Source organism: Lolium rigidum, chromosome 1 (assembly GCF_022539505.1).
Source record: "Lolium rigidum isolate FL_2022 chromosome 1, APGP_CSIRO_Lrig_0.1, whole genome shotgun sequence".
In the NCBI taxonomy this organism is placed as follows: Eukaryota; Viridiplantae; Streptophyta; class Magnoliopsida; order Poales; family Poaceae; genus Lolium; species Lolium rigidum.
In genome coordinates, this window is record NC_061508.1 from 160323298 (window position 1) to 160343478 (window position 20181).

A 20181-nucleotide genomic window follows, 5' to 3' on the forward strand; every position below is an offset into this window, starting at 1 on the left:
CGTGGCGCGGCCACATCACATGCGCCACGGAACTACTTATTTACGTAGCGCACCCGGCCCGGTGCGCCACGAAACCTTATTTACGTGGCGCACGACCAGGTGCGCCACAGAAAGCTTATTTTTGTGGCGATGTTTCTGTGGCGCACCACCCGTGCGCCACAGAATCAAATTTTCGTGCGCCACTGATGAGGCTTTTCCTACTAGTGCCATTCAGAGTAGTTGATCATCATATCATCAAGAAGCTTTGTTGCAACACCCAAAGTGATGGACATAAAAGTACCTCCAGCAGCTGAATCCAATAGGTTCCTTGAAGAAAAATTTAATCCTGCATAAAAGGTTTGGATGATCATCCAAGTAGTTAGTCCATGGGTAGGGCAATTCTTTACCAAAGATTTCATTCTCTCCCATGCTTGGGCAACATGTTCATTATCCAATTGCTTAAAATTCATAATGCTACTTCTCAAAGATATAATTTTAGCAGGAGGATAATATTTTCCAATGAAAGCATCTTTACATTTAGTCCATGAACTAATACTATTTTTAGGCAAAGATAGCAACCAATCTTTAGCTCTTCCTCTCAAGAAGAAATGAAACAATGTCAGTTTTATAATATCCCCATCTATATCCTTATACTTTTGCATTTCACAAAGTTCAACAAAATTATTAAGATGGGCAGCAACATCATCAGTACTAACACCAGAAAATTGCTCTCTCATAACAAGATTTAGTAAAGCAGGTTTAATTTCATAAAATTCTGCTGTAGAAGCAGGTGGAGCAATAGGAGTGCATATGAAATCATTATTATTTGTGCTAGTGAAGTCACACAACTCAGTGTTCTCAGGAGTATCCATTTAGCAATAAAAATAAGTAGAGCGAAACCGAATTAAATAAAGTAAAACAAGTAACTATTTTTTTTGTGTTTTTGATATAAAGAAAGCAAACAAGACAGGAAATAAAATAAAGCAAGACAATAAACAAAGTAAAGAGCTTGGGTGTGAGAGACTCCCCTTGCAACGTGTCTTGATCTCCCCGGCAACGGCGCCAGAAAAGTAGCTGCTTGTGATGGTAAAGCACACGTCCGTTTTGAACCCCAAGAGGAAGGTATGATGAGTACAACAACGAGTTTTCCCTCAGTAAGAAACCAAGGTTATCGAACCAGTACGAGATGAAGACCACGTGAAGGTTGTTGGTGAAGGAGTGTAGTGCGGCGCAACACCAGGGATTCCGGTGCCAACGTGGAACCTGCACAACACAATCAAACTACTTTGCCCCAACTTAACAGAGTGAGGTTGTCAATCTCACCGGCTTGCTGAAAACAAAGGATTGAACGTATGGTGTGGAAAATGATGTTTGCTTGCAGAAAACAAAAGAGAACAATGATTGCAGTAGGTTGTATTTTAGATGTAAAAGAATAGACCGGGGTCCACAGTTCACTAGTGGTGTCTCTCCAATAAGATAAATAACATGTTGGGTGAACAAATTACAGTTGGGCAATTGACAAATAGAGAGGGCATAACAATGCACATACATATCATGATGACTACTATGAGATTTACTTAAGTCATTACGACAAAGAACATAGACCGCCATCCAGCATGCATCTATGCCTAAAAAGTCCACATTCGGGTTAGCATCCGCACCCCTTCCAGTATTAAGTTGCAAACAACAGACAATTGCATTAAGTACTGTGCGTGATGTAAACAATACAAATATCCTTAGACAAAGCATTGATGTTTTATCCCTAGTGGCAACAAGCACATCCACAACCTTAGAACTTTCTCGTCACTCGTCCCGCATTCAATGGAGGCATGAACCCACTATCTAGCATAAATACCCCCTCTTGGAGTTACAAGTATCAACTTGGCAGAGCCTCTACTAGCAACGGAGAGCATGCAAGATCATAAATAACATATATGATAGATCAATAATCAACTTGACATAGTATTCCATATTCATCGGATCCTAACAAACACAACATGTAGCATTACAAATATATGATCTTGATCATGATAGGCAGCTCACAAGATCTAAACATGATGGCATAATAGGAGAAGACAACCATCTAGCTACTGCTATGGACCCATAGTCCAAGGATGAACTACTCACGCATCAGTCCGGAGGCGGGCATGGTGATGTAGAGCCCTCCGGTGATGATTCCCCTCTCCGGCAGGGTGCCGGAGGAGATCTTCTGAACCCCCCGAGATGGGGTTGACGGTGGCGGCGTCTCTGGAACTGTTCTCGTATTTTTGCTCTCGGTACTAGGGTTTTCGGAGTCGAAGGAATAAATAGGCGAAGGGGTAACGTCGGGGGAGCCAGGGGGCTCCCTCACCACACCTGGGCGCGACAGTGGGGCCCCCACGCCGCCCTATGGTGTGGGCCCCCTGCTGGCCCTCCTCGACTCTTCTTCGGTCTTCTGGAACACTCCGTGGAAAATAGGGCTGTGGGCTTTTGTTTCGTCCAATTCCGAGAGTATTTGTAAACTAACTTTTCCGAAATCAAAAACAGCAGAAAATAGGAACTGGCACTGTGGCATATTGTTAATAGGTTAGTCCAAGAAAATGTATAAAAACATTATAAATTGTGAATAAAACATGTATGTATTGTCATAAAACTAGCATGGAACATAAGAAATTATAGATACGTTGGAGACGTATCACGCCCCTCCTCCTTCCACCAAATTCAAGCTATGTAGTAATGGATGAGAGAGAAAATCTATGACTTTCCCCTTAGGGAAGAAGGGGTGGCTATTTATAGCCCTCCTCACATTTCGGCCCGTTGCATAGTCGAAGGGGCGTATATTCCAAAGTAAGTACGCCAAGACTATCGGGAGAGGGGTCCGCCCCCTAGCCCTAACCACTTTGACCAAGTTGGTCCAACCAAGGGAAAATATGCCCCGGCTGGCCGGACCTCTTCGGCCTAAAATCCGGCTGGACATTAGAGCGTGAAACTTTTGGCTAGAATTGCATAGGCTGGGCCGGACCACGAGGCTAGGAAGGGCCATAAATTCTAGACTAACCTTACCGGAGTATCTGCCCCGGCTAGTGATGAGCGCAGAGTGCACACTGTTGGGGAACCCCAAGAGGAAGGTATGATGATCACAACAGCAAGTTTTCCCTCAGTAAGAAACCAAGGTTTAATCGACCAGTAGGAGAAAGACGTGACTTCTGAAGGTGTTGCTAGCTGACTATTGGTAGGGCGCACTACCGGCATCAGCAACAACGTGGAACCTACACACAACATAACCAAAATACTTTATCCAAACTTATAGTGAGGTTGTTAATCTCACCGGTTTCGCTGAACACAAAGGATTAAACGTATCGAGTGGAAGGAGATGTTTGCAATAATTAAAGAGAACAGTGCTTGCGGAAAGTAAATAGAGCAGGATTGCAGTGGTTGAATTTATCAGTGTAAAGGAAAGGACCGGGGTCCACAGTTCACTAGATGTGTCTCTCCATAAATATAAATAACATGCTGGGTGAACAAATTACTGCTGGGCAATTGATAGAATACCGACCATACATGACAAGATGATTACTATGTGATTCGTTTGGGAATTACAACATAATACATAGATCGTAATCCAACTGCGTCTATGACTAATTATCCACCTTCCGGTTATCGTCCAAACCCCTTCCAGCATTAAGTTGTAAGCAACAAATTATCGCATTAAGCAATGTATGTAAAGTAAAAAATAGAATTACCCTTGGATAAAACATTATTGTTTTCTTCCTAGTAGCAACAACACATCTATAATCTTAGAAGTTATTGTCACTCTTACAGAAAACTAGAGACATGAACCTACTATCGAGCATAAATACCCCTTTTGGAGTCACAAGCATCTACTTGGCCAGAGTATCTACTAGCAACGGAGAGCATGCAAGATCACAAATAACATATGACAAGAATATATAATCGATCTCAACATAACACACAATATTCATCAGATCCTAGCAAACACAACATGTAGTATTACATAAGGATGATCTTGATCATGTAGGGCATCTCATCTAAAGGTATAATTGTTGCACCCCCATGGGGCTCTCACAGCGTTTTGAGCTTCTCGACCGTCGGATCACCACATCTTTGCCCCACTTTGCATCTCATCCGTTTAAAGTGAGTCTTCCAATTGGCCCTCCCACTAGCTAACCCCATGCAACAACCGTTTTTTACCCACCTCAGGCTGCGTGTGGGTCCCACCTTTTGCTGGGTCCACTCGTCGGTGACTGTGGGTGTGATTTGGTTCGGTCAACCGTCGCGTGGGAGATCTCCACTCCTAGGGGTACAGTAGTCATTGGACATGGGTGGTTGTGCGTGAGACAAAATCAGACAGCCCACCGACCAAACCCTACCCATTCGTTCGCACATGCGCCTCTCTCGTCTTCCTCCTCTCCCCTCGCGCCCCCCATCCCGCCGCCACCTCCCCCTCCTGCGCCTCTCTCCCAATCACCTCCTGCGCGGGCGACGGGCGGCGCGGGCGACGGGCGGCGCGGCCGACATCGGCGACAACGACGAGGGCAGCGCGGGCGACCTCCTCCTGGGCGGTGTGGTCGAACTCCGCCAGGGCGAGCTCCGGCGCGGGATAGAGGCGTGGTTGCAGGGAGAAGGGAAGAGGCGCCGTCCGTCGATCCGCTGCGCCGGCTTGCAGCGAGGTCAAGAAGGAGGGCGGATGGCGGTGGCGACCGGAGGCGCCGGCCGCGTCCACAGAAGGGCCGACGCACGGCGGATCCACGCAGGCAGTGACGCCCGAACAACGGGGGCTTTGCCGCCGGCGGCTGGACGCGGCAGCGTTGGGGACGGACGACGCGTCAACGCGGAGCAGCAACATGCTCTGGATGCGAGCTCGTCCGTTTCCTGTGATGCCATGGTGAGCATCTCTCGATCCTTCTTTCCATATGCTCCTGATCTCTCTCCTCTAGGCTTGTTCTTTTGATTTGCTTGTACATTCAGATCTTGTGTTTGAACTGTTTGATGAAATTCTATGCTGATCCATTCTTGTTGCTCTATTTTTTTTGGCTGCCCGTGAAGCAGCTGCTAGCCAAGCAAGGGCAATTTGTGGGATTACTGAATGCTCCTCGAAGAAAACAAGGACAATAGCATCACTCCCACATTTGAACTCCATGCTCATCGCTTGTTAATTTCCTCTAGAAAATGATGAGATGCATGTTGTTCAACTTGTGTAGATTTCTCTGAAAATCTATGGAGAAGTTGAATATGACGAGGATTCTGATCAGATATGCGAGGGCTTTGGTTGCAGCAGATGTTTTATTTTATTTACCGATTTTCTTTTGCCAAATTTGGTTTTCAAACTCATCTTTTTTGTGTGTGATTGTGATACCTGTAGGAATTGGTACTGAGCTGGATGCTGAAGCACTTAATTACCGTATGATGACTGGCTGAAGAGGCAGAAGATGTACCTCAAAAAATCTGTCCCAAAATCTGACAAAGTTGCTTAAAGCATTTCTGGTTCATGACACCTTCATGATAGGACCATTATCTGGTTGAAACATCTGGTAGATTATCAGGTAATCTTGTCCCAGAAAGTTTTTTTTATACACCATTAGCATGGAAATTAGACATGATATTTGATGAAATAGTACCATGACTGGATGTTTGATGCAAACTGAAATTCAACACTAATTAGTGAGTGCAAGTAGACTAGGGTACCATCAGGTTTGCCAATAAGGTTTCTAATGATTATTTTTGTGCTCTTGCACGTTAAATTGCCAATGAGGTTGATGATATTGTTTCCTGGAATGGCACCATTGGAATGGATCAGCTGCATTGGTAGCGATGACTGCAAAGCTGCGATTTTATCTCCATTTGCTGTAGAGTATGTACATCTCTCCGTGCCTAATCCAGTCCGTGTGCAGTTTGAAATTTCTCGAATCTTGAGTTTTCTCACATATGTGCTACTCCAGTCCGTGTGCAGTTTGGTAGAGGTAATTAAAGTGCAGATGACGGCGGAGCAGGAAGCCTTCCACAGGGCCACTGGTGCTGGAGACGGCGGCGAGGTGACCACGAAAGAGTTGCAGCGGTGAGGCACCTCTGCGCATCTCCCAGCCCTCAACGTGAAGAACAAAACGACCTACAGGTTCATACCAAACTTTCTCCACCCCTCTCTCTCTCTAATCATCTTTTGTACCGTCTTGGTTTTGCTTTGTAACTGCATCTCACTTGTGATTTTCATAATTGGAACAAAGAGAATTTGTTCTTAATTATTATTTGGTCCACAATGACTTTTCCCATGGTTGATGCATCGATCAAAGGTGTATGCCTAATCTAACGATTCTATATGTTTTCTCTGTTTCTCAGCAAATTATTCTTTTGGCCTATTCTTATATAATTTAAAGCAAACTAAAGATTTATAGGTCTACTAACCAGAAGTTTGACCCAGTGCGATATGGTGTTCAGTTGTGGTGCAGGATGCCAGTATATGACACTCAGATTCTGTCTTCTGCAGATTAGCTTATAAAAATGCGCTGAGAGTTCATACTGTCGATGGTGATACCTCTCCCTGAAGTGACAAAAGGCTAAATTGTTCATATTCCAGTTTGGGGTTATTGTTTCATTATCTAAGGTGGATTCTTATGTTGTACGGTAGTGCAGTCAAAAGATTCTGGTTCAGGTGAGTGTTTACATCCCTGAACAATGATGCTCTTGTCCTGCTATGTTCCTAGGTCCCCAAAAGAATTATAGGTATATTAACTTCTTTAACTAATGTTTGCATTGCTCATGGTGGATTCCAGGTTTATGTTATCTGATAATGCCCATTTGATCCTTCTTACGCAAGTAAATTGGCTAAATTAGGTATTTTTGTGTTCTCCATGACTAATGTTTGCATTACTCATGGTGGATTCCAGGATTACCAAGAATTTTCTTTTCACCCAATCTATATCGTGGGTTCTATACTTCTATTATCTATTGGAAATATTTTTACTCTAATAGCTTCGGGTGGTTTGTATGTACGAGGTTTGCCTACGAAATAAGACAGACCATACTACAGTGTCTTCCTACATAAGTGCCTACAAAATAACACCGACCATAAAGGCATGTTGCCATTGAAAACAAAATGTATACTCTATTTTTGACTTTGGTCGACTGAAATCATGCCTTAGAAATCAATGTCACAGCCTCTTGGACACATAAGATGTGTTCTCCCTGATGTTTTCAGGTCAAATCCATTCACCTTGATGCGCCATGTGATTTACTTATGTCCCTAATGCTACGAATTCTGAATCCTACACATGTCTACCAAATATTCTTAATTTAGTCTCCTTAATTAGGTTTGTATGTACTGAATATATTGCAGCTAGAGGAAAACTTTTCCTAGAAAACTGAAAGACTCATGCAAGATGTTAAAATAATCTTACCTTTATCTTTTGGGTAATATCAGTACCACTTCAGTGATAATTTTACTTTTAACTACACGTATACTATTAATAGTTCTGACCTAACTAAGATGTTGTACAAGCCCGAGCCAACCTTGCTTGCATAGATCATAATTTCCGATATAGTAGTATGGAACTATTAGCATCTAAATGAAGGTAGTGTCATTTAAATGAAGCCAGCGTGAGTGTCAACAAGTGATGTAATATCAATAATTTTGCACTCTCTTCTTTGCCTAACTTCAGCCCTTTTTGGAAGAAATAACTTACCTATTTTTTATTCTTTAGTATGTATCTCGCACTCAAGGCACTTGGATTACGGGTTGCTTGCCAAGATGATTGGCATAGCATGATTCCTGTCGGAGGTGTTTTGCTTCTACTCCTGGATTTATCTTTGCAAAGCTGTTGATAAAGCTACTATATAAGAAAACTGCACAACAAATACATGTAGAGAGCAAGAGATACAGGTATATGACCGCAGTTCTGTATTTCTACTCTTTTGTGCCATGGAAACAAAGATTTTTTTTGTATCTTTTCTGAAATGTTTTCAAAAATCATACACCATGATGTGCTCTGTCTTTTTTGGCAGACTGTTCTCACATGAACACTAATTATACCACATTTGTCATGTAACTTTCTATTAATATAATTTGCAACTCAGAGAGACGGGAGATGATGCAATGACACTATCGAGCACTTCTTTTTATTTCGACCTTTCCTTCATCACGGTGCAAATATATTAATGTGGAGAAGAAAGGTGAGCTTTCTTAACCAGTCAATGGCCTCTATGCACATATCCTTTCTTCGTATATAATCTGTAAGCTTTGTTAATTTTCGGAAAAAAAAACTTTTAAGGTAACTCTGTAGCTTCTTGTCTTTGGTTTTCTCCAAAGCTTCCAGTCCCATATCCCTAGCTTATATCAATTTGTTTTGTTTTGTTGAAGCTGTTTAGTTTGAACAAATTCCCTTAATTATGCAGGATAACTAGCCCAAAGATTTTGGATCCCAGCTTTAGATTTTGGTACCTACGTGATGCATCGATAACTTATGCAGGGTATAAATATAGTGGTAACCTTTGTTGTTTAATTATAGGAATTGTTCTATTTGATCATCACTCATGTATATGCACTGCCTGCTATTTCTGAATTTTATTAGTTTCAATCTGCGACCACACCTTACATGGTACAAATAATCAGATAAATGCATAATTTATACTTGTGGGATTTATTTGTGACCCCTGGGATGGAGAGGACCACACATTTTATTGTGTAAGGAAACATGATGCTTTCAGCCTCAACAACAAGGGTTACTGGTTTGGGATTTAAGCGACTCATTTTCTGAGAGACAAGAATATATATATGGGGATACACTGCAGTATGCATATGCGTCGGCATATTGAAATGTCGCTCTTGATCTGAGATGCACTAACTTGATGCAGTTCTGCGCTTAATCGTATTGTCACTTAAATTCGTTTATTTGGGCTAGGGCAAGTGGCTATGCTTGGTGTCTTCAAATTTTGCGGAAGTTTTTTTTCCAGCAAGTCAACGTCTTTTGATTCCCGTAGGATTAGACAAAGCCATAACTCCCTGACAAAACATTTTCTTGCATTAATTTGGTCATAGACAGATGGCTCAATGCATTTTCGGTTAATTCTCGTGCAAACTCCTATTGGTGCATTAGTATCTTATTGTACCACGGTGAGTGAGCCATTTTTTGGGTCTATATACCGGTAGCATTAGTGCTTGTTATCTCATTCCAGTCACTTGCATTCCAGCGATTTGAGAAGTCCAGAATAAGGATCTTAATAATGTGCTTGCTTATTATCCACACATGCAGGTATAATAAAAATTGGAGTTTATGGCTCAGTTTAGCTGATGGCCTTGATGGAGCTTTGCTGATGGTCTTGCTGAATTACTGAGTGGCTGCTGAGTGATGATTTATGACTCATAGGTTTGTCCCTTTCTTTGCAAAAAGTAGAAAAGGTAAATTGCTCGGTATCATGCCTTTTGTTTAGTATGGTTTTAGTTCCATAATGATAACTGGTTGTGTTCAACTGCAGCATCTTTTCTCCTCACCTGAAAAATTCATAAAAGGCACATTATTTGGGTGTCCATGCAATGCAGCAATTGAAGCCACTCTTTGCTCATCTATGAGAAGCACCAGAAACCATACATGGAGGTCAGTTATCTTGAATGCCACTTTTTTAAATTCACCATGACCCAAGTTTTGTCTTTCTGCCTTGGCATGCTACTACCTTCATGATATCATCCGAAGATGTGAGGCCTCAGTCCTTTTTGCGCATTTCATTTACATATTTTTCAATGCATTCTAGATCGTGAAATTGTTCATGCTTATTCCCTCTTCTCAAAATTAATATGCTTTGGCATGGTACTGCCTTGATGGAATCATCTCAAGATGAGAGGTCTTGGTCATTATCATGCATTGCATCATATATTTATCAATGCTTCTAGGTAGTGACAATGGTGGACATTTGATCAGTGACAATGGTGGACATTTGATCCACATGTTGGGAAATTGAGTCTGGTTGGTTCCTACTGTTCATGATGTCTGAACTCTCTATTGCTTCCCCTCTCCTATTAAAAGACTACTCATTTTCTGGATTTGCAGTCACATATTGCTTTTGTTAAATAATTTGCGCGTTGGGAAATTGATTCGGGTACATTTTCTTTTAGTCTCAGAAACTTACATCGGGCATTTGAGCTTTCAGTTATGTTATGTGGAACTTTGACCACTCATGATTTCATTTCATTTCCTTTGTACAAGGGAAATGGCTTGTATCAAGATCCCACCAAGAGTGTCATGCCCGGCGCCATGTTAGATGACCTGCAACTTCCCAGATTGACATACAAAACTACTGTGAGATGGCAGCATGAACCCTGACTGACATTCTATCCATCAGTGCACATGCTTCATCAGAATCTCGGCCAAAAGTCTCCAGGCTTGCATACATCGCCTCTGAAAGTATCCCGGAACCTGCTAAAACTGTCTTATTTTGTCAGTCACTTGTTGCAGGAAACATTAAATAGAGCTCGACCTCTATTGTTTATAGCCTTATGTGCATAAGTACATTTCTTACAGCTTGAACTTCGACTCCACTGAATAGGATCAGTTCTCCTGAAAGGAGTGCACTTGTGATGAGCTGCACACTGAAGATGATCAATTCTCTGGAAGGAGTGGAGTTGTGATGAGCTATATTTTTTTGCTTTATGCATTGGTTGGTTACTTTCTGTGATGTATTTATTTGCATATAAGTTCTACCTCTACACTGTTTTTAGCCTTATGTGCATAACGCAGCTGGTTTATTTCCCCATAGAAAACTTATGTACCTAAAATATTATTTATGGATATATGTTATGTTTTAGATTCGCTTGCCGGTAGCTGCTCATATTTTCATGTTTTATTTGCCTATGTATGTCAACTGAGTTTTGTTTGCCTGCCTTTGGTTCTACCGTAAAATTTGCATGAATTTTTATGATCCGCGTATTTGGTTCGGTAGTAAGCTTGGGTGAGTTAACACATATTTATGGAGACCCTGTTAGAATTATAATGACCTCTTATGGTCTATCTATAGAACATTTAAACTTTGTTCTCTTGATGCTATTATTATTTTTTGACCTTATTTCTATCATTGTTTTATAAAATGAAAATCAGCGTAAATTTTACGGGATCGTGCGCCAAGGCGCACATCTAAATCTAGTAAGATCTAAACATGGGGCACAAATTGAAGAAAACAACCATCTAGCTACTACTATGGACCCATAGTCGAGGGATGAACTACTCACGCATAACTTCGGAGGCGTTTAAAAAAGGGAGCATACACCCAAGAGCCAGTTATTTATTTTTATTGTAGAGATGCCTAATTAAGCCCATGCTTTGTAGAAATAAAAATGGAGCTTAGGAGAATTTGGTTTATTATTCTAACCTAGTCGTGGGGAAAAATTTATCGAGCCAACGCGGGTCCCGAAAGTTCAAAATTGCAGAACCCCGGGAGAGAAGGAGGGAAACACAAAATCCCCCCCAAATTTTCGGACGCCTCCGGAATTTTCTCGTCCTCTCCTCGCTTCCCCCGCCCCGCCGCCGAATCTCGCCGCCGATCTCATAGCTGCGCCCACGTCGTCTTCGGAACTTCGTTCCTCCCAATCCCGCGGCAGATCCATGCCGGTGGAGGGGATGGACAAGGTGGTCGCGACGGTCAGCGGCTACCACGGCGACGAGCGGCACAGGCTCGTCAAGCTCATCTCGGAGACCGGCGCGAGCTACGTCGGCGCCATGAGCAGATCAATCACCCACCTGGTAATGCTGCCCGCAGCGTGCTTATTCGCGATTCCCATTCTACCCCGTTGATTTGCGTTGTTTAAATCTGACGGATGCTTCCTGGGTTAGGTTTGTTGGAGGCTCGAGGGGAAGAAGTATGACATAGCGAAGAGGCTCCAGACACTCGTCGTGAGCCACCGGTGGTTCCAGGACTGCCTCAAGGAGGGGAGGCGCCTCCCTGAGGGTCCGTACATGTTTGAAAGGTAACCAATTTCTTCGACTGTTGTTGTGAACTTGTGATGCAATTGTAAATGTAGCCGGTAATTACATCTGTTGTGTGAACGAATGAACCAGTTAAGAAATTTTACAGGGAAATATGAAAAATGGGACTAAAGAATTATATCCAGAGGGAGCTTTTTTCTGATTTCCATGTGTAAGTTTGTAGCAGCAACTTTGCTGTGACAAAATGATGCACATTGCTGGTAGACATTCCTATTCCTGCTGGCTTTGTTTCCAAGTTCACATAAGTATGATTTAACCAAGTAACAGCGTAATGGTCATCTACATCAGTGTCTTTGACATAGATACTTACAATTCTTAATGCATTCGTTAATAGAAGCCGTGTAAAGTATCATAAAGCTATTTCTTAACATCGAACTATTTACTATGTCATTCTCAGAAAATCTTGTTGTGCTTGATTTCCAGTGGTGAAGAAGCAGGGTCAGTCCCAGAGCTTCCTGCTCTGCCAGTGCCAGGCAAGCGGTCCAAGATAAATGCATCCATGGAGGATCGATGTTTGAAAGAGTTACCTACTGATTTCTGCAGTACTTCTGATGCCAGGGATGTGGTCAAGATTGATGATTCAGATTCTGATTTTGAGCTTCAGGGATGGTCGGATTCATCCCTATTAAAAGAAGTAAGAGCCTGATTCAGTTTGCGAGTTCAATCCCTCCATTCTCCATTTAGTATTTAGGTTTTACATTTCACCCATTTGATTCTTTTTTACACAGCTCAGATAACAAATACATCACTGTTTAGTATCCATATTCTCTAAGTATTGCTGAAACTTGGCCTGGTTGCTAGGTAAAGGTTGTCCTTGTGATGACAGATCATTTGGCAGGCATGTTCAATACACTAAGATATTGTACTTACTTTCTACAACTAGAAATAACAAAATGAATTAGTAATTAAGTGATTGCTTCTAACGTTTTCGTAAAAGTCCACCCTGCAAGCAAGTTAGGGCCTGAATGTGATGTGAAATTTTCGTAAATATAATTAGAACCTGACCTTGTATCTGCATGTGAAATACTCAAGTTCTAGTACTTAGTGGTTTCTGTATCGTTTCATCTAAGCTGTTTATTGATTTACTAAAGTAGAAAAATGGGATACTTTGTCAACACTGACATCACATGTTTATACTGTAAATTTCCTGATGGAGCTTGGTTGCCTTGTTCAGAATTTTGTCGTTGCCGGGAATTCTAAGAACATCCGTTCACGAGATGTTAAAGGAGGAAAAAAACGTTTAAAACGTGACAAGTCGACTGATAAAGATATTCTACACCACCGAGACAAAGCTCCAGGTTTTATGGTAGTATGCAACACATACTCTATTAGAACTGTTGTGAAATAAATTAATTTGTTTCGTTTTAGCCTGATGAACTTTTGATTTCATTTTGCGCTGTCCTAAAGTCAGGTCTTCATTCTGTTTATGAACCTATCAATATTTTGTTATAAAGCTAAGACCTGAATCCCAGTCCTGTCTACATAAGGACCTGTTAATGCTTGACACTGGAAAAGCACCTAAGTAAAGCGTTATTGTTATCCAGATGACCTCAAATTTGTATGAGTTATATTTACACTCCCAAGATGAGAAAGTCCTGGCGTGATCTTTGATGAGTAGATACAGGGGCAGAGCTAGGAAAATGAGCTGCCAGGGTCATGTACTACATGTGCATCTGGAGTATATGTTAAACCGATGGTGTCACTAGCTTAGCACAAGCACCATCTCCTTGAATGTTGCTCTGCCCCTGAGTAGATATTAGAAACTAGTGGATGACCTTCTATTCCAATTTGTTTTGCTGTCCCTTGCGGTGACTGTTTCAGTCTCAGCTGTCGACTTACACATATATCTTGTGAAAATACAGATAAGCGAAGGGCTTCCTGCATCAAGGTATTCTTCATCTCGGAGCACATCAAAGCAGAAGGGAAATGTGTCACGTCTCCTACATAATGAGGCTGCTAGCCGGATGGGCAAAACAAACGATCCTTTGGGAAAGGAATCACGAAGCAAGCATGCACGCTATCTGATGGAAATATCTGATGATGATAGTTTGACAGACAGCTTTGAGAAACCACAAACGTTAGATACTCTGAGTACAGAAGCTCGGAGAAAAATAAGGAGCACAAATGCTTCATCATCATATCGGCAATCTACCTTGGAAAGTATTTATGGGTATTCTGAAACTAGTATGCATGATTACGAATCAGCAAAGAGTGAAGAACAAGGAAATATTGGATTGGGCGAGAGACCAGGAGGCTTGCAACCTGGTGATTTGTCTGTAGATGAACCATCATTCTGTACTCAGGAGCAAAGTAACCTTGACATCGCAGCTGATGATGAGAAGGGAGACGGTGAGAAGCTTGCTATGGAAGAACCATCCAGGGTGCAAAGACAGGCAGAACTTTCATGTGTCATTTGCTGGACCGATTTTTCTTCCACAAGGGGCATCTTACCATGTGGACATCGGTTCTGTTTTTCATGCATCCAAGGATGGGCAGATTGTCTGGTATGTCGCTTCAACATAAATTGTTTTGTTCAATTCATTTTTTTAAATCTGCCTATATTGTGATCTGTTGCACACAAATATTTCGAGATATATCTGTTGCTCTACTGTACAACCCACTAGGTATGTTCTTAGTGCTTTGTATGGCACTGTGTATTCAGGACAGCAGTATAGCACTTCATCCTGATTCAAATAAATGTTACTACCAATTTATTAGATCAGAAATTGAACATACGGTTACCATACCATTTAGTAGTGGGATTTAGATGTTCATTTTTTTGTATGTTTGAGCGGACATCTGTAGTTCTGGATATTAAACTCTCAGCATTTCTTGAGCAAAACCAATTGATCAATGTCACCAAAGACCTATGCTTGTAGCTGGCTATTTTCTTTGTCCGTTCACTAATTTCGATCGGAAATTAGTTGTTGCAGAAACTGCTGCTTACACACTTGCATCTTCTGTTTCAGTCCTCTAGGGGAAAGGTCTCAACATGCCCTCTTTGCAAAGCCAGTTTCTCCTGGATCAGCAAGGTGGACGAGGCTGGCACCTCAGATCAGAAGATATACTCGCAGACCGTTCCTTGCGGAGCTTCAACTGGCATTTTCATATTTGCAGATGAAGGCTACGACCTTCCTGGACCATCGGTGAGCTCTTATTCCACTATGCATCGCTACTAATTGATGTACTTGTGTTTTCCACTGCTCACCTGTCAAACCCGATGTGCAGTCTACTGAAGGGGCCTGCTTCCAGTGCCACAGCCGTGAGCCCGAAGACCTTCTACAGAGCTGCCATGTCTGCCGGGCGCAGTGGGTACACAGCTACTGCCTTGATCCTCCACTGTTTCCGTGGACATGCATACATTGCCGAGATCTGCGGAGGATGTACCAGCGCTATCGCTAGTTGGAGATCTGGAAATTTGGTCGTCTTGAAAGCTTGGTTCTTGGCATCAGTGTGCTGCCGGATATTCTTGGGGGTAGCCTCAGTCGAAGGGGTATGTTTGCCCGAGTTGATAATTAACTCTTCCGGCATTATTATTTGGTGACTCTGAGAAGAGAGAACTGTGAATAAATGGCACAGGCAGCGTACCCAAAGCTATTTTAGTACTGTGCTTATATGTTTGTAAGGTTAACTGTTACACTTCGTTGTGTAATGGAGACGACAGACGATACATTATAGACCCAGTCATGTCATCCGTGTGCACGCCATTAGTGCGTGGAAAGGCTATCTAAACCAGCAATTTGCCCGTTATTGTTATATAAGAACCAGTGTTTCTATGGTCACCTTCCTGACAAGATTTTTACACGAGGTACTTGTATGCTTATTCTACCATGTACTGCTGGTTGCTCTTTCTTCTTCCATAAGATTCTTACTCAAGCATTCTTGGAAAAGGTTGTTACACATGCTTTTTTATTATCTGGAGAAAATCATGTTTCATCATGCTTTAATATGTCAATTTTGGAAAAGTAGATAGTTACAATGAAGCAACAGCATCTCTTCGAAAACCTTTGTAAACAACAATATGCGGTACTCCTAAAATACTTACACTTACATACATGCTTTTACAAACTGTTATACAGTACCCCCTCCCTCCGTTCAGAAATATAAAATATTTTAGACACTTCAAAGTGAACTAGGTACACACTAAAAATAGACGGGGTACAATATATAAAAGCTAAAACATCTTATATTTGTGAACGGAGGGAGTATTATATATTGTATGCACGTGCACAAAATTCGGAGGACAAGTAGCTGTATTTGTGAAACGACAACGGACTACCAGAGCTGTGCAATCAGTCAGATAGATAAGCTCAACATTTCGTAGCTGTGTTTGGTTGCATAGAATTGGGGCGTGGAATTGAATTGGACTAAAATTCCAAATCCAAGATGAAAATGAATTTGCTTCCAATTCAATTATATTGTTTGGATGTGTTTGGAAACTACTGTTGAAATCAAATGGTGTTCCTATTTCCAAATCTTGTTTGGATTGCAGCAACCGTGGAAATGAATTGGGTGTGGTCAAGGGGCCATTGGCCAGAGTCGGCCGGTGAGAAGGGAGACGGAGGACGGCGGCGGGGAACCTGGCAGCAGGGCCACCCGACGGCGGCGGCGGAACCTGCGAAGGGAGGCGAGCGCGCAGATGGGGAGCAGCGCCGGGAGAACTGGTGGCGGCGCCACGCGATGTTGGCGGGGGAACGGCGGTGGGCGGCGAACGCGCAGATGGGGGCGGGGGAACGGCGGTGGGCGGCGAGCGCGCGTACGGGGGGCGGCGCTGGGGAAACCTAGCGGCGGGGCTACGCGGCGGCGACGGGGGAACAACGGCGGATGGCGAGCGCGCTGATGGGGAGCGGCGGCGGCGGGGGAACCTGGCTGCGGCGGGGGGACGACGGGAAGAGCGACGGGATGGAGAAGGACGAAGCGGCACGCTCCTTTCCGAGCGTTTCCGAGGTAGGGGGCTCGAAATGTTTGGCCACCTCTTTGCACATGAGGATTCTGAGCGTGGAATTTTGTTGGGTTTCCATGCAAAGATTCCGAGGACAGGCCAAACGGCGGAATTGGCCCATTTGGCCCAAATTCCAATTCCATGCTCCAATTCTATGCAACCAAACACAGTGCCATATAAAATAACTCCACGTAGACCGACCACGTAAAATTTGCACACAATGTACACATCCAATGGACCAGGAGCAACATCGACAGCGACAGCGACGACACCCGAAAACGAAAACTTGGCTTGCAAGGACCCGACACGTGCCACGTCGGACAGCGGCCGATGATCCAGTCGTGCAAGGATCCGTTCCTCCTAGCCGATTGGGCCACCCGCCAGGATCCGACGGCCCACCGCGGCCGCCGCGCACCATCTCAGCCGTCCATAACCGCAGCACGGCCGGTGGTTTCTTCTCCTAGCCTCACGCTTCCCTCGTCCCGGCCCTGGACTGGATCCCGACTCTATTTGTTCCGATCCTTTTCTTCCTCCCCACCCACCCAAGATCCGGATCCGGAGCCCGGACTTCTCTCCAGATTCTCGCACTAACAAATCTACTTAGTTCTTCTATAGACTTGATAATCATCTTTCTACTCCTTGTTATAATCCTTCAGAAATCGTACCCGTCCTCCTCCTCCTCCTCTTGGGCAGTTGCTACAAAGCTTCCTTTTTTTTGCAGACACAAGAAATTTAATTTGGGGGTGTTTCTTGCCGGTTCTGTTCTTGGTCCTCTCATGGCCGATTGATTGGCTCACTAATTTCGTGTTCCAGTGTGCGTGGAGTGGGGAGTTCTAGCAACAAGTGGTTGGCTTTCTTGTGAGCAACTCTAATTTTTCGTTGCTTTCCCCTCCCCTACACCTTTTTACAGAAAACACAAGCAACCGGTTCTCCGAGCAATTTTGATCTAGCCCGGTCCCTTGCTAATTTCCGGCGGAGAATATATCATTGGATCTTCTTCCGCCCAATTTTTTGCTCGGACCACACGAATTCTTTTCATTCTTTTCCCGCAATGGCGATGTCGCTGAGCCGCTTCTCCAACTGGATATGGCCGGGGAGCAGGACCCGCGAGCTGCCGGCGGGGAGCACGGTCCCGACTACCGGGCTGTTCCCGGACTCTCCCTCGGGGTACCGGGAGCCCGACGCCGCCAGGCTCCCGAGCTCCGCCGGGGGCGCGCGCCCGCGGAAGGGCAGGACACGCTGGCCCGGCCGCGGGGAGTCCGGGATCGACAGGGAGCACGACATGGTCATCGTGCCCTCCGACGGCGGCGCCGGCTACCTGTCGGACTCGGACTCCGACGGCTCCGAGTGGTCCATCGGCTGGCTCGAGCCGCAGGCGCCCGACATGCAGAGCGACGGGGACTCTGAGGGCAGCTTCGCCGTCCTCGTGCCCTGCTATCGCCGCGGCCGCGTCGAGCAGCCTGGGCGGTCCGACGGCCGTTTCCCTGCTCACGGTGGTCTTGCCGGCGGCAATCAGACAGGTGAGCGTTCTCTACCCTGTAGTGCTATATGTTTCTCTTCTTGCTCTAAATGCTTCTACTACTTTGTAGTATCACAAATTAGGCAAGACATTATTAACCTGTGTAATTGAACTGTTAGCGTATACTAAGTCCAAAATCCAAAATCCAGACCTCGAATTGTGTTTTTATTCTTGGCAGCAATTTTTTTTTGTTTCCATTCGATCATGGCAATATATAACAACTTTAATCTGGTTACATTGAACTATTCGATGGAACACTTGCATTACTAAAGAAGGAAAAGAATCACTAGGGCTGTTTAGTTGTAAGCATGGATGTTTGCAGGAACATCATCAACTAGATAATTGCCATAGCTGTCTCCTGTCGAGAGCCATGTACAGAGCCTCTGTTTTTATTGAATGGCTGTGTAGTCGTTATCCTACAGTAGGACCTACTTGTGCTCTCTGTTATATGTGAATGATGGTGCCATTTGCCTGAAAGTACCTCATCTCGGTATATTGTGTTTGTAGTATCTCTCTCTTTCTGCAGCACACACCAACTATTTGCCATATTGGTGTGATAAATCGGTTGTCGACTCTGTTTAATATCTTTGAAACCCTTTATTGTGGCATGAATCTCCAGTTTTGTCTATTCTTGTTTAACATATTTGCCATATTGGTGTGATAAAATTAGTTGTCGACTCTGTTTAATATCTTCGAAACCCTTTAGAGCAATTCCAATAGTATAGCCAACTGTTGGCTATAACAATATTTGTAGTCATCATATAGCTAACATGTACAATAGTTGGCTATAAGAATGTAGTACTTTACTAATATATGGCCCACCTTTCACTCTCACAAGGTGCCTAGGAGCACGTGCAAGAGCTGGCTATTGCATAGTAGCCCACCTCCCTTCTCTCTCCTCTTCTCTCTCCTCCAACTCATCTAAAATATATTATTTAATATCTTATAGTCAGCTGACTGGACTCTATTGTACTTGCTCTTATTTGTTCATGCATGAATCTCCAGTTTTGTCTATTCTTGTTTAACATATGCCGCCGTAGAATTTGTCTGCTCTGGGAGATGTAGCAGTTCATGATTTCCTTGGCCGTTGTTCTGGATAGCATCTACCTAATTTATATATGTATGGGCCTGGTCCTACCATAGGTCGTAGTTATGGGTTATTATTGCCGTAGCATTTAGGGAAGGTCATGCACCTATCGTGGGAGCTAAAGATGAACATCACATGCTTGGGCAATAAATGTTTCTGATATATGCTCTGACTTCATTCTTCATTCAGTTACGTATCGATATAATGATACTTAAGAAAGAAACAACTGTGACTCTAATATTCTACTACCTCCGTCCCAAGGAATAAGGCGCACGCGTATTCCAAGACGAACTTTGACTATAAAAATTGAGCAAAAAAATCTTGGTTATATTATATGTAATTAGTATCGTTAGATTCGTATTGAAAAGCACTTTCTAATGATGTTAATTTCATACAAATAATATTTATATATATAAAGTAATACGTAGTCAAACAAAAAGCACGTAAAACGAGGGCGCCTTATTCCTTGAATCGGAGGTAGTATTATATAGCAAAGTTCCTTTTGTGCAAAGATGCTACCTAATCAGCACTCGAGATATCTGAAGGGCTTATCGGTTTGGCAGGTCATTTCCTTGAGCAAGTATATAGTCAGACTTGATACATCCAGGGATAATATCCTTTGATGCTGCTTTCTTTATCTGTTTGGCCATTATATATTCTCTCTCAATCTTTACCCTAGTATCACAGACTT

The 20181-nt window shown here is 43.3% G+C and overlaps 2 protein-coding genes across 3 annotated transcripts; both read left to right on the forward strand.

The window, feature by feature from the left end:
• Nucleotides 1-11561: 11561 nt before the first annotated feature.
• On the forward strand, nt 11562-15344 carry LOC124682656. Of its 2 annotated transcripts, XM_047217300.1 has the most exons (7): nt 11562-11699; nt 11790-11923; nt 12366-12576; nt 13117-13248; nt 13805-14446; nt 14912-15088; nt 15171-15344. In XM_047217300.1, exons 1-7 carry the CDS (start codon nt 11562-11564, stop codon nt 15342-15344), a joined length of 1608 nt encoding a protein of 535 aa, XP_047073256.1. The 2 variants fall into 2 exon arrangements, with proteins under 2 accessions (XP_047073256.1, XP_047073257.1); XM_047217301.1 differs by lacking the exon at nt 13117-13248.
• A 2036-nt stretch (nt 15345-17380) lies between these two features.
• On the forward strand, nt 17381-18373 carry LOC124653061 (the record flags this gene model as incomplete). Its single annotated transcript, XM_047192117.1, has 1 exon — nt 17381-18373. A coding segment is annotated over exon 1 (438 nt), but the record flags the coding sequence as incomplete, so codon positions are not given.
• Nucleotides 18374-20181: the final 1808 nt, after the last annotated feature.